A 15,964-nucleotide genomic window follows, 5' to 3' on the forward strand; every position below is an offset into this window, starting at 1 on the left:
GTGAGAACATGTTATGTTACAGGGGGCTTAGTGTAATGAACAGGAAGATATTGCAGGAATGTTTGTTTCTTTCCATTTGTTCTCCACCCTCATAGTTCGACACGGTCTGATGGAGAGACATAGGAACAATTAATCCAAATTAAATAAAGAAGTGAATTCAGAGTTAAAGGGGCTCTGATTGATATTAATTTATTCTTGTAATGAGCCAACTGAAATTGATAATGGTCACTCTTACTTATGAATGAGAGTGTCCACAAAAGGCTTTGAAGTAGTTTCTGTAATCCATTTCAGTAGTTAATTTGAATTAATTTTCTGAAATGTCTGCAGGCAGAAAACCCATTACAGTCTGTGTGTAAAGACTGCCAGCATTCAAAAAGAATTCTGCCTGTCTGCATCCTCAGTGCCACAGTAGGTAATTATTGTAAAGAAGGATCCACTGCGGTATCCCAGTGGGCCATGTCCCCATTGTCCAAGTTTCTCCTTTTGGGGAAGCCATTGCCTCGAGCCTGCACCAGGGACCAAGGACTCATTCTAAATCTGGTACATTTTGCCTGCCTCCTACTCCCAGTGCAGTAATTTACATTTGCTTTACCCTGGCTCTGATGTATGCCACCTTCACCCACAGCTGAGAGAGCAAGTCTTTAAACACTTTTTCCAACACTTAAGCCAGAATTATTCTGTGGTTCAGCTGCTGGGTGAGACTAATGCCAGGTTCCCCAAGGAACGAATGCACCACCTGGCCAGTGAGCTCCAGTTGTCTGGCTCTGTGCCTCGAGGGCCTCCTGTTCTGCCAGATCTTGCCAGCTAGTCCCAGCGTGTAATTTTTTGTTGTTGCTGTTGTTCTTATTAGTGACTCAGCCAAGATTGTTTTTAAAAAGCCATGTCTCCCTTTTAAATTCAGGAAGGCTGCGAAAAGGAGGAAAGGATGGGTGCATGGGAACTGCTCTGAGCTGTTTGTTATGTTTGCTCTCCAAATTACAGCTTGATTATTACTCTTATGCTGTGCCTGTGCCACTCTGACGTGGAAAAATTGAGAATATTCTGACAGACTCCTTTCTCTGCTGATTGAAGAAGGATGTTTGTTTGAGCATCTCTTCAAATTCAGGGCCCTGTTATAGGGTATTTTTAAAGGTCTGTGCTGGTCACAGGCACTAATTCGGCATCACAGGAGATCTCTTAGAGCTGCCTGAAAAAGGCCTCTGCTTTTATGGGGCAGTTCTGAGGGATATGCAGAGGTGGTTTTTTTAATTTTCTGTCTTCTCTGTTGTCAAATGCATTGACTTCCTAAGTGTCTAAGTCCTTTGCTATTGAATTGATTGTTTCCACAATAGAACTGCTGTGGAATAGGAGAGATCTGAGATGTGCTGCAATGAGATGGCACATTAGGGTCACAACTAAAGAGCTGGTCCCTGGTGTCAGAGACACCACCGAGCCACCAAGTGCTCTGGTACCTTGGTGCCTTGCTTGTGCAGCCCCAGCTAGCCCAGGCACAGAGGGTGTGTGGCTGCTGTCCAGGAGCTGCAGTCAGTGTGGGCTGTGGAGCAGTTTGTGTGCCTGGCTGGGCTGGCAAGCTGTCAGCAGCTGCTGTGTGCCAGCAGTGGGCCAGCCTGCCTCATGCCTCTGGCTTCCCAGAGTTCTCCTGCAGCATGGCAGGGCTTCTGGAGGTGATTCTCACACTGCTCTGAGGACACACACATCTGCTCTTACAGGTTTCAAAGGCAGAGGCATTTGTCCCCTGTTCTGGAATAGATACTGTCACCAGGGAGCACAGCGCTGTGTTCTAACCCCAATGGGGCAACCAGGGACACAACCTGCAGGTCACTTGGACAGGCAACAATGCAAGTTTGTTTGTCAGTCTGAGGGTATTTGTCTGCAGAGACCTTACTGCTCCAGTGGCTAATGGGACTTACACAAGAAATTTAAGTGAGAATTCATTTAAGGAAAGATTCAGAGCCATCCTCCCCTCAAGTAGATTTTTCCTTAAATAGAACTTCTTTATCCTGAGCTGCAAATAAGAGTTTCACTGCAGGCAGGTCTGAAATATGCATTTCAGCTTCTGTATTATTTAGTTCTAGGACAGGACAGTTAATTACCTCTCCAAGGCACTGGAGCTATTTAAAATATTTCCAAGGTATACCCAACGTGTCTCCTGTCAGCTTGCCTTACAGTAGTTTTATTCATAATGCGTATTTAAATTTATGAGAAGATGCCTTCACATTTGGGTGTGTGTGTTTGTGTTGGAAAGGAACATGTGTTCTGGTATGGCAGAATTGAGTAGGAAGCAGTGCCTTCTAGAGATTCAGGATTTATGATCTCCTTTAACTGCATTATATGCTAGAAGTTTTTTTATTTTTTAAACAACTTAAATGGGACAGAAACACATAGGCTTTTTTTCTCCTGACTCTGGTGTATTTTTACCCAAAAGCAACATCATTTGCATAGAAGAGCAGTGTTTTTAATTTCTGACAGTGTAAAATGTATATTGGGCTGGAGGTACTGCTGGTTGTTCCCAGGATTAGATTTTTGGTTTTCTTATGTGATTATGATGAAGAACAGTAACAATGACTTCCGTGATGACCCAGCTAATTTGTTTAGTTTGAAAGCTGCTTCTACTCTTAAATTTGCTAAATGTGACTTTTTCATTCTAGAGTTCCAGGAATTTCTGCTTTGCAAATTAATTTATGATCGTAGTGAAGAGTACGTCTATGTTTGCTCAGAGAGATGACTAGGAAATGTTTGGGGGGAATTGGTATGACCAGATCAGAGGGAGACTTTAAAAGACAGTTCTATAACATATTCTGGTTGCTCTTGGAATAAGGTATGGGTGGCCTAGAGATGAGAAAAATGAAGGCTCATATCTTTGATAAAAAATTACCTCTTTTAAATGTGGAGTTAATACACATTTACTATAATACTATACAGCACTTAAGGATTTCGGTTTTTTTAGTTGTTTTTGCGTTTTTTGTGGTTTTTTGTGTTTGGGTTTTTGGGGTTTTTTTGGTGGATAACACCATGGTTTCCTATTATTTTAGTATTTTAGAATGATTAAAAAAGAACAGTAATCGTAAATTTAGTCCAGACATCATCAGGATAATTTTCTTGCCAGAGTTTAAGTTTAAAAATAGCATTTGATCTGAAGCTGAAAATAGTTCTGAGCTGGAAAAATTAGTGACACTGTAATAAAGTTATCTGGAAACTGAGCTTCCGAGAATATGTGATCCATGTAACGGTATCTGCATAAAAAGCACAGTTGGTCAGAGTGGAACAAAGGATTTGTGTTTCCAGCGCAGGTGTCTTTAAGGAATGTTATCCAGCCTTTCCCATGGCTGATGGCAGTCAGGTACTCCAGGTGGAATTCGTTTTGAGCTGTCTGCTTTGGCAGCACAGCTGACCTTGAGTGCAGCTTCTGATCCCTTCAGTGCACATAAACAGCCTGCTAAAAGGCCAGCTATTTGTTGGGTGGGGTTTTTTTTTCACTTTTGATTTGTCATGGAGTGAATGTGAAAGTCACTATAAAAATTAGTAGAATTGGTGTGTGGGTGTCACCAGTGTGCATAAACTGCTGACTAAGCACTCAGTTAAATGCCACCTAAATTTCATTTGCTCGTATTAATTTTTGTACTTAAAATCGTTCCAAGGGTTCTCAGAGGCTGAAGGCTAGAATTGTTTTCTGATTCATCTGGGATGGATGGCTGGCTATAACAGCTCACTCTTTAAATAGAAGAAACAGACCATATCTTGGCTGCTTCTGTTCCTTGCAGGAGAGCAGATTAATTAATAACAGGAGAAGGAGGTGTTAAAAGGCCTTGCTGGTATCCCTTCAGTGAATATAATAGGGAAAAGATGGACAGAAGGAGTATATTATTGTAGTAATACGGGGGAAAGGGAGGAATTCTCAGTTGGTGACACAAGTGTTGATTGTTTCCATTTCTGCCTGGATTTTGGTGTGTAGCAGAGAAGCAGCTTTGAGATGTGTGCTCACTATTCTCCCAGCCACTACACAAAGAAATTGATCTCACATAGCATAATTGTAGCCAAAGTGGGGATTATGGTGGACTACAAAGTTTGTGGAAAACTGGCTAGACCTTCAGGCTTAAAGTATCAGTGTCAGCTAACAGCCTGTGACGAGCAATGTACCTCAGGGCTTGGTGCTGGAGCTGCTCTGTCCAACATCAGTGACCTTGGTGGTGGGACAGAATGTCCCCATAGCACGTTCACGTGTGACATCAGGTTGGGAGAAACAGTCAGTGCACTGCAGGGAGAGCAGGGCTGCCATTCAGAGGGACTTAATCAGTATAGAAGAATGGGCCAGCAAGGAATGTGTGATGGCAAAGACAGTGGCAGTCGTGCTCATTGGATGGGGTGGCCAGCCTGGGAGCAGCTGGCCAGGTAGCACCTCTGCAGAAAAGGGCTGGTGGGTCCTGAGGGGCAGGAATGTGAGTCAGCAATGTGTTCTGGTGACACTGAATGCTTGCTGCAGAGCAGAGTAAGATTTACAAGTTTTGGCAGAACATAGCTGACAGATAGGGGAAGTGATTGCTCCTCTCTGTTCAGCACTGACGGCTTCCTCTCTGGCATTGTTTCCAATTTTTTCCCAGTTTTACATTCACCCTCCTGTGCAAAAAAGATGCTGACAAATGAGCAACTGCAGCAGAGTGCTGATTAGGGATCTGGAGCTTGGGACCTGCATGGAAAAGCTGAAGGAACTGGCTTTGTGTTGATCTGGGGGAGAGAGGGCTAAGGGCAGGAACAATTGATGGTTTCAACTACCTGAGTGGATCCATGTTTTCTGTGTAAATTCCTTCCCACACTCTCCTTGGTGCATAGTGGAAGGGCAGAAAACAGCAGTCAGAAAGTATATCAAGAGAAATTCCAGCTGAATAGAAGGAAATCTTTTTTCACAATGCATGTGTCCAAGCCTTTGATAAGATTACCCAGAAAAGTTGTGCAGTCTCTGAAGATTTTCAGACATTGATGGAAAAAGGCCTTGAGCAACATGATCAGGTTTTGAAAGTAGCCCTGCTTTGGACAGAAGCTTGAGCTAGAGATTTCCAGAGGTCCCCTCCAGCTGGATTTACTCCATGATTCTCTTTTAGGGCTCTGGGATTCTGATGGCAGTAGACTGCTGAATGTAGTCAGCAATTCAACCTGCACACTGCACTTTGCACTCAGCAGGCACAAGCTGTACTTTTTTTAGGCTGAAATCTCATCATCCTTACTCATATCTTAAGTGACAGTGAGGCTCTCAATGGGCTGCTTGCAAAAGCAAGCACTAGCCATGAGGTAGGATCTGACATCAGAGGAGTTTCAGCATTCACGTAAGCAGTGATCTCCTTCTCCATCCCCCAAGCATTGCTCTTGCTTGTCAGGGCTCTTCCTTTTAAACTCTGTCCTCCTCAAGTTGAATGACCGGACAAATGAGTGATGGTCCATGTGAATTTCAATATTTTTGGTCTCTTGTCCCACTTGTAAGTCCTTGGCAGATTTCTGCTTGCTGTAGCAGAAAATTTGGGCAGAATGGAATAAGGAGCTGCACTCAGATGAGCTCTCTGTGCTCCAAGTGTGTGGTTTATAATGCATGGAGCACTGAGTAACAGGAATAGCAACATGGAATTGCTGCTTAGATATGGCAGGTAACAGTGGACATGGTTCTCATTTTCTGTCCTTTGAAACACAGGTGATAAATAAATAAATAGAACCACTGAGTCTGTGAGGCATCCCATGTGTGTTTTAACTAGAAGCAACTGCCATTGCCCTACTTCTAAAGAGAACATGGAGGTATAAAAGCATGTGAATGTGAATTGAAAGAAGAATAAATCTTCCTTTCTTCTGCCTTAACAACCTCTACCAATTTTAATCCTTCTATCAATTTTAATCCTGCATATTTCTGACTGTTTAACTTTCTTTACTGCTTACTTGTTAAATAACTGAGTGCAGATACTCCTGAGGTCTGTTACATTAACAATTACAGTTTTCTCTGCTTACCCTAACAAAATAAGAAGAACAACCAAAACAAACAAACAACACCCTCCTCCCCTCCCAAAATTATTTGCTCAAATTCGCTGTTGTTTAACATCCTGCTATTTCCAGTGAGCCTATTAATGAGACATATGTTAAATTTATGGTTGTAAAAAGCTTTTGTTTAGGTTTCTGTATCACCTTGTTTTAATCCCAGTGATAAGGAAGAAATTTCTTGGTCTAGAGTCACATCTCATATGTAAAAATACCAGTGGTGATAAAAATTTAATGAAAGAATTTTTAATGTGATCCAACAGGCTGAGATAAAAATTGCCTTGCAGCAAAGAAAAAAGAAAGAGTTATAAGGGGTCATTTGAATTCTTCCAATATTCTTATCTATCAACAGTGCTTTATACTTAAAACAAATGTAGGACTATAAAAACCTGTAACTGAGATTTTTCCCTTCTAGCAGATTTTTGAGCCTTGGCCTTTAGATATATTTGTGATTTATCTAAGCAGTTCTAAGTAATTAAAGAGACAACTTTTTTGTTGGATTATACTGTTAATTTGTTCTCATTTTTAACATTCCCATCAGGTGCATCTGTACTTAAACCAAACAAAATCTATCTTGTGGATTCTAGAAACTGATTGAAATTCAGTTTTACTTAGAAAGAGATCTCTGTGTGCCTGGGGACTAAGAAGAAGGATTTTTGCTGTACAGTTGGAGTTTACTGGGGTGTGAATGACTGTAGAGAGGAATGCTGATGCCTTGTTTGATGACAGGATGGTGGTAGGTAGGTCTCTAAACAGGGATGTGTTGCTTCAGTTTAGTCAAAGACAAAATGTACCTGTCAGGACATACATCAAAACGTGTATGATACTTGTGAAGGGAGAAGAAAGAGCCATTTTTAATAATGCATGAAGTTGTGACAAGAGAAGTTTATGAACATCCCATAAATAAATTTACTATAGGACCTAGAATAGAGTTAATCCCTACACCATCTTTTCCATGGAACTTGTAAATGTTACACAGAATCACAGAGTTATTTAGGTTGGGAAGGACATTTAAGACCATCAAGTCCCACTGTTAACCCAGCACTGGCACATCCACCACTAAACCATGTCCCCAAGTGCCACATCTACAGATCTGTTCAATACCTCCAGGGTGGTGACTCTACCCCTTCCTTGGGCAGCTCTTCCAGTGCCCGACATCCCTGTCAGTGGGGAACCTTTCCCTAATATCCAATTGCAACCTTCCCTGGCACCACTTGAGGCCATTTCCTCCTGTCCTGTTGTGTGTTACTTGGGAGAAGAGTCCAGTTCCCACCTCACTACACAACTTCCTCCAGAACCTGCTCATGTTAAGCTGGAACTCCATCAGGTTCTATGAGGGGTTGTGTGGTGTTACCTCCTGTGAGTGCAGCCATTGCATCCATTTCTTCCCTCTGCTATGATACTTTTCAGTCCCACTCCTCAATTTCTTACACAAAAGAACAGTGAACTCTCCCCTTTAGAGATTACATTAGCATACTCTTGTCATTCTTGCAAAGGATGTAATGTCACAGAGACACTGTTAAATTAAATAAACTTCCATTTGAAAGACTCCCACCGTGCCATGTGGGAGGCTGAGTGCTGAGGATGGGCACAGTCTCAGGAACCCCTAGCACTGAGCATTGCTCACGTCCTGCTGTGTCATGTCACAGCCTGAGGAGCTCCTGAGCTGACAGTTGTGTGTGAAGTATTGTACTAAAAATCCTCACACAGATAATGCTACTTTTATTAGGCTGAAGAAGAACATTTGCAATATTGACTTTTGCCTATTGCTGTTTATGCTGTGGGCTAGAAACATCTACATTTTCATGTGGGATTTATAGAGAAAATTTGTTTTACTTCCCTGTTTTTCTGCATTTCTTTGCAGAGCATAAACAGAACCCTGCTGAACTCTGAACAATATTCAGGGCATAAGAAAAGTTGTCACTGATATTAAAGAAAACAGTGGAGGCACTGTTTAAACCATCTTTTTTTTTTCAAAACTGTCCTGTTGTGCTCCTAGCGGTGTACACTGAAAGCTGTCTTCAGCATTTCCACTCTGGTTTAACTTGCTGTAGCAAACATTCACATTTACAAAATACCTGTGGGAGCATCAGTAAGCTTTTTTTCGTGGACAGTGCTTACAGACCTAGGCTTTATTTTAATGCAATTAAGACCAATTTTTTGCTGTCTGACAATCATTACAGCTATTACTCATTGTGAGTTAATCCCTCAACCCGGCCTTTCATTTAAGTCTTAGCTGACTTCTTTAAAGGTTGAGTCCTCCTTGGAAAAAAATTAAGGGTGTAAACATTATTCTGTCATTGACAGAATCAAGATACTTTTCCAGGAGAATTGTTTGGCAAGTGGATCACAGTTGCAACTAACTTGTATCAAACTTAGGAGCATTCAAAAAAATCTGTACTCAGCTTTTTAAAAGCAGGTAATGAAACAACAGATCATGATTTCAGTCCGTAGTAAATCATTTAGTAACTCCCTGAAGCTGAAGAAAAAGAGATGGCAAAAAATTAGGATTCAGATGAGGTGACGTAAAGTTATCCCTCCACTAACCTAATCTTTTTCAAAAAGGAAGGTTTTGGATTTGGTTTTTTTTCAGTATCAGGAAGCAAAATCAACTATAACTAGCTGAGGATCTGGCCCAAAGGTATTTATTGTGAAGATCTGTTAGATGGCAGCCTCTGACTGCAGTAAAAGTACCTCTTTAGCCTTAACACACTTTCCTTCTGAAAGAAAAACCATTGGCTTAACATACAAGATGCCAATAAAAATTAGAATTACAGAAAAGTTAATTAATGAGATAATTCTAATACATCCTGTTTTGTTTCTTGGCAACAGAAAGCACATGACAGTCAATTGTCTGCCAAATATTTTATCTTCATGTTATCCATTTGGGATCCGTTGCCTGGCGCCTGAATGAAAAGCCAAGTCAGGGAAAAGCAATCAGTATCAGCAAGTTTCCAAGCTACCTTGGAGCATGGAAAAGCAGAAGGAGGTTACATGTTCTTGTGGCTTTGCAAACACTTAGCTTAGCTGAGAGAAAGGCAAATGGGAGAAATGTAATGGGAGGCTGCCATTTCAGTCTAGAAACTATTTAAAGCTCAGTGCATCCCAACTGGAATATCTGTATTTCTAACAAGCGTAGATTGAAATCCCAGTAGAATTGACTCAGTCTCCTTCCTTCCTGCGTGGATATGTTGGGGAGTGTGCAATTTACCCCTTCTCTTTGCCTTCTGATAATGACTGTGAGGACAAGGATGCCTGGGCTTTTTCATCAGGGCTGTCGCTGCCTCAATGTGTGACCTCAGAAAATAACTTGGCGTCTGCATGGGTGGAATTTTTAAAATGAGCTGCCTAAAATTAGGCATCTAAAAATAAACAGGTTGTATTCCTGCAGATGTGAAGCCTTGTTTCAGATTATTTTTCTGGAAAGAATTAGCTCCTCTGTTTGTTTACCTGTAAAACTGAGCAGTGTTGAGAGATGTGATAAAATATTGTAGAATCTTTGTGCAGAAGAAGCATGTAGAGGTTTTTTTTCTTCTTTTTCCTGAGGATATAAGCATTTTGGCCTCAGACTAATCAAATAAAAACAAAAGCAGTTTTGGAAGCATTTCTTCATATAGCACTGGCATATAGGATGGTGCTCACTACTTTGGAGTATAGATTAATAAAAAGCAGGGACATGTTACAGAAAGAATTAGGAAAAAGACATGGAAAATGGGTATGTTAGTAGCTGTTAAACACTGATCTGGAAGTAGTCTAAAGCTAAATCAGCATTTTGCTGCAATGTGAGAGAGAACCTAGAAGGATCTCTGAGTATTTGCCCTGGTTCTAAAGCTTTTTCCCTTAAGCACTTCCTGTTGCAGGTTTTAGATCTTTGTTTATGCCTTAACTAATTAAAATACTGTACAAGTTAATTAATGTTTTTAAAGCATCAAGATCATCAAATGAAATGGATATGCAAGAATTTCAAATGATGTCTGAAGGGGGAGGGAGGGTCTTTATCTAAGTACAGAGATTCAGTGTTCTGCCGTTGGCCCAAATCTCTCCCATAATGAATTTATCTACAGGCTGCTGCACTGGATTCTAGAGATGTCTGGTATGAGTAGTTCTGGGTTAATATAGGCCTCCCTTTAAAACCATGTGACAGTTTACAAAGTGCTCTGGGATACCCTAGGATGAAAGGTACATAAATGCATGTAAAATGCTATAATTAGGATGCAATTAGAAATGCACAAGAAAGGAGTGCTTTCTTGGCTACACTTTGGATGTCTGTAAAGTTTTATTTTTCTGGAGCACAGTAGACATGGCATAATACTTGTTCTAAGCAGTTACACTTTAAAGTAATTGCAGTGTGCAAGCTCTGAGGAAGTTACTGTAAATTTGTTTCTGCTGCAAGGCAGAGACAATGACACTGATGTAATAATTTCAAAGAATGGCACAAAAAATCTGGAGGAATCACCCCTGGAAACTAGATGAGGAGAATTACCAGCAATCAGGAGTGGCAGCCTATATGGAGAGGTGACGGACATTGTTTGCTGAAATAGTGAGGAAGAGTCTGCCTGTAATTTTGCTCCTGTGATCTGTTGGTTGTGGTGCTGTCACTTCTGAAGCAGCTCTGGTGGAAAGGCTGTGGTATCCACAGGGACTGTGTTAGGGTATTTTCCATTGTATGGGACCTGGAGTGAGAACACATAAGATAAACTATGAGGGAACAGGGGAAGTTCATTTCCTTTGCTAAGAGCTTATTGGTATCCTTTAAAGTCTCTGGGTTTTTGGTTTTTTTTTTTCCTCTGTGGCTTTTTTTTTTTTTTAATAAATAATTTTCTTTAAACAGAAGGTGTGATGGCTAGACCTTTGGTTTGGGATTCATGAGACCTCAATTCAGTTTCTAAGCTGGGCGTGGAGATTTGCTGTCCTGGAAAGATCACTCAGTTTTCCCAGCGTTTTCCTCATCTGTAGTGTGGAAAGAATATCTCACCAGGGATAAAATCTTCCAGGGAGCAGGCTGAGCTAACATGGTCTAATGTCACCTGGGAAGAACTTCTTTTGAAACATGAAGGAAAAATTGTGGTGCCTTGCCTGTCTCCCATTAGATACCTTGGGAATGTGCTGATTCATGGATCTATGGTTTTCTGAAGTGGTGGATAACATTCCTGATTAGTGGGTTTTCTGATAGTGGGTAGTTTATGAATGTAGGAGCTTCTGTTTGGGTTACATGAAGTCTGGAGGGGAAAAACAGGCCATTTAAAAAATGGAAATTGTACCAACAAACTTTTAAATTCAAGAAATGTCAGATTGTTGGTTTGTGTGATGGAGTCATGGAGAACACTGTTGTCTCTTTGTTTTTCTGGCACCAGTGTAGTTCTGTGTATCCCTTGCAGCACAGGGATTGATTATTCTCAACCCCTTTGTAGGAATTACAATAAGCCTGAGAACTGTGTAGGATGGAATAAGCTAAATCCGATGAAATTGCTGGAGAACTAACAGCCAGAAAGTCTCAGCTGAGCTTTAATAGCCAACAAAAACATCTCTCTGCTGAGCATAATAGACTGCAGTATTTCCAGGTCTTGTCACTTGGCAAGATTTACATATGTTTTTTCTCATGAGAACAACATACAGTGTTTATGGCAGCACACTGGCAGATGTCAAATTCTCTGAAGTTCCTGGAGATTGGACCTTCACCTTTAGGAAACAGAAGGTGCTGAGATGGGACTCAGAACTTGTACAATGAGAAGGAATCATGGTGTACAAAGCTATGAGGTATGGTCAGTTAACTGGACATAAATGAAAGTGAATGTGTATTCATATGTATTAGAGAGGTGGTGTTTATGTACATAAATAGCCATGGAGAGGACTTATATTTATACCTGTCTTGAATATGGTGAATAATGTTGTAGGTACTAATAATGCACAGCTACTGAGAAAGTGATGACTTGTGCAATATGGAGATGTATGTTGAATCATTCTCATTTTCCTTCTCCCTCAACTCTTCACCTAAACAAAAAACACATAAATGTGGTTAACTGAAGAAACCACGTTGGTGAACTTGAGGAACTTGTCTCTTAATGAGGACAGAAGAAATTATCTCTGGACCCACAGAGCTCCTTTTCACCATTTTATATGGGACAGAAACACAGTATGCAGTTTTATCTGGGAGCAGAGTAAATAAAATACATAAATTCTAGTGGTCAACACTTCCTGGGAATACAGTAGTTTAATTTTTTTGTCTGTAGAACAGGAATAATTGTATCTGCTTACCACGTCAGAGGATTAGTAATGGTAATTAAAATGTGGAGTGCTTTGATTATTAAAAAGAAGAATGGGGATGGAAAGAAAGCAGTGTTTGTGATGAGCTATTCATTTTCAGTCAGGCATGTTAGAGTCCAAATGGAGTAAACACCCTGTCCTGCACTCTACTTAATTTGGCAGCAAATAAAATTCATAAAACCACAGGAGAACAATGTCAGGCTGAGAATAAAGGTAGAGAGACCAGGTTCTGTGCCTGTGTTTACATTTGTCTGTGCATCTGAATGACTGGGTATTTTAAACAAGCTGGCTGAGAAGATGACCATTCATTGTGGGAAAAATGAAGTCAGGAGCTCAGGAAATTCAGGATTTAGTGTTTGAAGGAGGAAATAAAAGTACTTGGCCAAAATTTGGTCGTATTTAGCAGTTGCCAACCAAGAACCCAGAAGTTTTTGTGTGTTTCTGGTGTATTTTCATTCATGTTTTGAGGAGAAATTTTATTTTTTTGTCATCTAAAGTGAAATCTGAGTGATAAAACAGGATTCTTGTTTTGGCAGCATCTCTCAGTCCACAATAATCTCCAGAGGACAAGTAAGTGTGTTGTAGAGAAGGCTTCAGGTTGCAAGTTTTCAGCTTCTGCACCTTGTGTTTGACTCCTTTTCAGTCACTTTTCCTAGGATGGGGGTTAGACAACTTCCCTTTCAGTCTTTCCTTTCTCCTCCTTCCAGGGAAACAGAACTTAAAGGTACTAACCAGTACCTGTATGGGTACAGGGGAAAAAGAGAGTGAAAGAAGAGAATGTGCAGTTCAGGAGGTATGAGCAGAAACTGAAGAATCTGAAGCAGCTGAAGGAGACAGCTTAAGGGTTCTATGGATGATTTAATGGACATGGAAAGGAACTGGGAAAGCAGACAAATGGAAAGGAACTGGAAGTAATTCTGGAAATGGTATTGCCAAGAGGATGTTACAAGGAGGTAGGGCAAACCCGATGGGTGCTGAGGATGTTGGATGCAAATCAATCAGAACAAAAAGATTCATTAATTCAGCAGCTCAAGGAACAGTTTGTCTCTGGGTATGTGCAACTGCGTAGAAGGAAATGCCTGGAAGTCTGCACTTAGAGCCAGCCTAATTGCCTCTGTCCGGGAGGGCTGTTGTGGGAACTGAGGGAAGATGCCTGGGACTTCAGCTTTCCCTGCTTGAAGTGTGTGTGAAAATGCATAACAGTGTTTCTTTCACAGGCTCTTCCTCGTTTGTTTAGGTGCAGTATAGCCATAAAACAGCAGCAGTGGAGTGGAGGTGAGATACAGAGTAAAATAGACAGAAAACAGTGTCAGGACAAAATCAACTCTGTTTGCAGTCAACCTTTAAGGCTGCAGGTTAGGATCCTTTTGTATGAAAAAGAAAGTTATCAATAATATCAGCTGCTTTGAGATGGTCAATACATTAACACATCACTGTTAGGCAGCATACTGAGATCTGGATTAGTAATGGAATAATATCTAGAGGAAAATACTTACTCTTCCTTTAAACTGTTTGGGAACACAGACACACCTATTCTGCTTGAGCCACTCCCTTTTGTACTGCTCAACCCAGGAAATAGTAGGAGTGCAGTCATAGAGTGAGCCACCCCTGAAGGCTCTCACTTGTTCCTCCAGCTTGCCATCCGTCCTCTGGGAGGCTGTAGCTTTTGAGGTGCAGGAACAATACTGCCTGAGAGCACAAATGGAACTAGAAATACCTCAGAGCTCCGCAAACGGCAAAGGTTTGTCCTGGACTATTGCTCTGCTATGTAATTCTCTAATGATAAATGACAGGTTAAGCTGTCCACAGGACATTGGTTCTTGGATTTACAGAGGGAAATCAGGCTGAGGAACTTCTGTTGGACTGAAACTGGGATCTTTCTGATAAGAAAAGAAGTTTCTTTATTTCAGTGTGTTTTGCTTTACTGATTTAACAGTTAAACACCTCCCCAGGCTGGTGTGCTTTATGAACAGTGGACTTTGTTACTTGGCTGAACAGTGTGTGCATGTACCCGTGTGCTGCTCCTCTGGAATGAATATCTGAATATAGGGAGCAGAGCACAGCTCAGTGGAATTGAACTGGCTTTTTATCCAGCTCTGACTCGTGGTGTATTTTTGTAAGAGATAATTCACTGCTGTCTTTTGAAGTTTCCCATCTTCTAGGTAAAGATGATGACAGCATGCTGTTGCTGTGGGGTGAGTTCTGCAAACAGAGGTTTTAGAGTTCTGTTAGTGGCAGGTGGCATAAGAGTTCAGAGTCTTGCTAATTGACGCTTTGGATGAAAAGCTGATAACCTGTCAGCGTTAGGGTGCTTTTGAGGGCAGATTTATTTGGTATTTAACCTGAGGAAGCCTTGTGCAACCTGTGTGTCACTGACTGAGCACACCTACGTGTTCTTGTCCGTCCTGCAGCCACCTGTCACTTGTACAAAGTGCCACAGCCCAGCAGGCAGGCAGGGAGGGTGCTCAGTGCCTGTTGCTGGTGTGTGGTGCCTCTCCCTGGCACAGAGGTGCTGCAGGTGTGACTGTGCAGCACAGAGTGCCAACGTGCAGCAACCTGCAGGGAGGTGAGACTCAAGGCACTTTGCTTCTGCACACAGAAAGCACATTCTGCACAGCTCTGGTGGTGAGTGAGACAAAGTGGATACTCTGCATCCGAGAGGAGTGCAACTCTTAGTTTGCTTAGTAAACATTTCCCTTTTTTTTTTTTGTACCACAGCCTTAGATAAAGGTGGGGGAAGGTGGCATAAATATAAAAAGATTAATTTAGCTTTCTTGGTAACTCAAGTGTGGGTGGTTGCTTTCTCTGTTATGCTTGGACAGATAAATAAACCTTGGGGTGTCCATTTGATTTCAGGGGTTAGTGGTGGAAGAAGTAAAGTCCTATTTTCTTCTTTGCATTGTCCAATCCAATATTTGTCTATTCAAAACAGGTATAATCTACCTTTATGGGTCTGGAGATTAAAAAATGTACAGGTAGACATATTAAAGAACTGTGTATACTATACCTCTCTATGAAAAGTATTACTTTACCTTAAAAAAAAACAAACTGAAAGACACAACCCAATTTTTCTACCAGCTGTTTATAACAGCGAAAAATTATGTTTTTTTCCATTGCTAGTTATCTAGGTAGGCCAAATCTAACTAAACCTAATGTTGAAGTAGATATAGCAGTTTTACTTCTGTTCTTTCTCTCAATGTGTACTGAATTAGGTGTCCAAAATGCCTTTATCCTTCCTATTTTGTTTTTAAAATACTAGTTTTTATTTATTATATTAAAATAAGTCAGTCTTGGCAGAGTACGTGTTTGGTTAGCATTGAGCATTTGGTTAAAATCATCTGTTTCTGTGTATTTACAGATGTGGCACTTGGGGACATGATTGGTGCTGAGCTGAGTTGGACTCCATGGTCCTGGAGTCTTTTCCAACCTAGATGATTCAGTGTTTCTCTGATTCTATGATGTTGCTGTGATGTGGGAAACCACCATATCATTATGTGAATTTAATCAAATGAATATTTGATCCCCTAGTGCCGTGGGGATTCATTCTAGTGAGGTTAGGCTGAATCTCTGCCTCTCCATTCCTGAGCAGATACTCTGAGAACTGGGAGTCTTGCTTGTACCTCTGTCTGCTTTGGTTGGTGCTGGAGATCTCTTGGGTGGGGATGGAAATCTCCCTGATGAGTCCTAG

General features: G+C 41.1%; 1 protein-coding gene across 2 annotated transcripts in view; it reads left to right on the forward strand.

The window, feature by feature from the left end:
• Positions 1-15,964, forward strand: part of ABLIM1 (actin binding LIM protein 1) — a 189,870-nt gene that overhangs the window by 33,661 nt on the left and 140,245 nt on the right. The window contains exon 1 of one of the 2 annotated variants that reach the window (XM_085064785.1): positions 13,858-14,017. The exons of the other annotated variant lie outside the window; for it this stretch is intronic. Coding sequence (XP_084920911.1) covers positions 13,978-14,017 — 40 coding nt within the window. The 5' untranslated portion in view covers positions 13,858-13,977. Of the gene's footprint in view, positions 1-13,857; positions 14,018-15,964 lie in introns of those variants that run through there. 2 annotated transcript variants of the gene reach the window in all.

Source organism: Lichenostomus cassidix, chromosome 6 (assembly GCF_008360975.1).
Source record: "Lichenostomus cassidix isolate B80296 chromosome 6, HeHo_3.0, whole genome shotgun sequence".
Classification (NCBI taxonomy): domain Eukaryota; kingdom Metazoa; phylum Chordata; class Aves; order Passeriformes; family Meliphagidae; genus Lichenostomus; species Lichenostomus cassidix.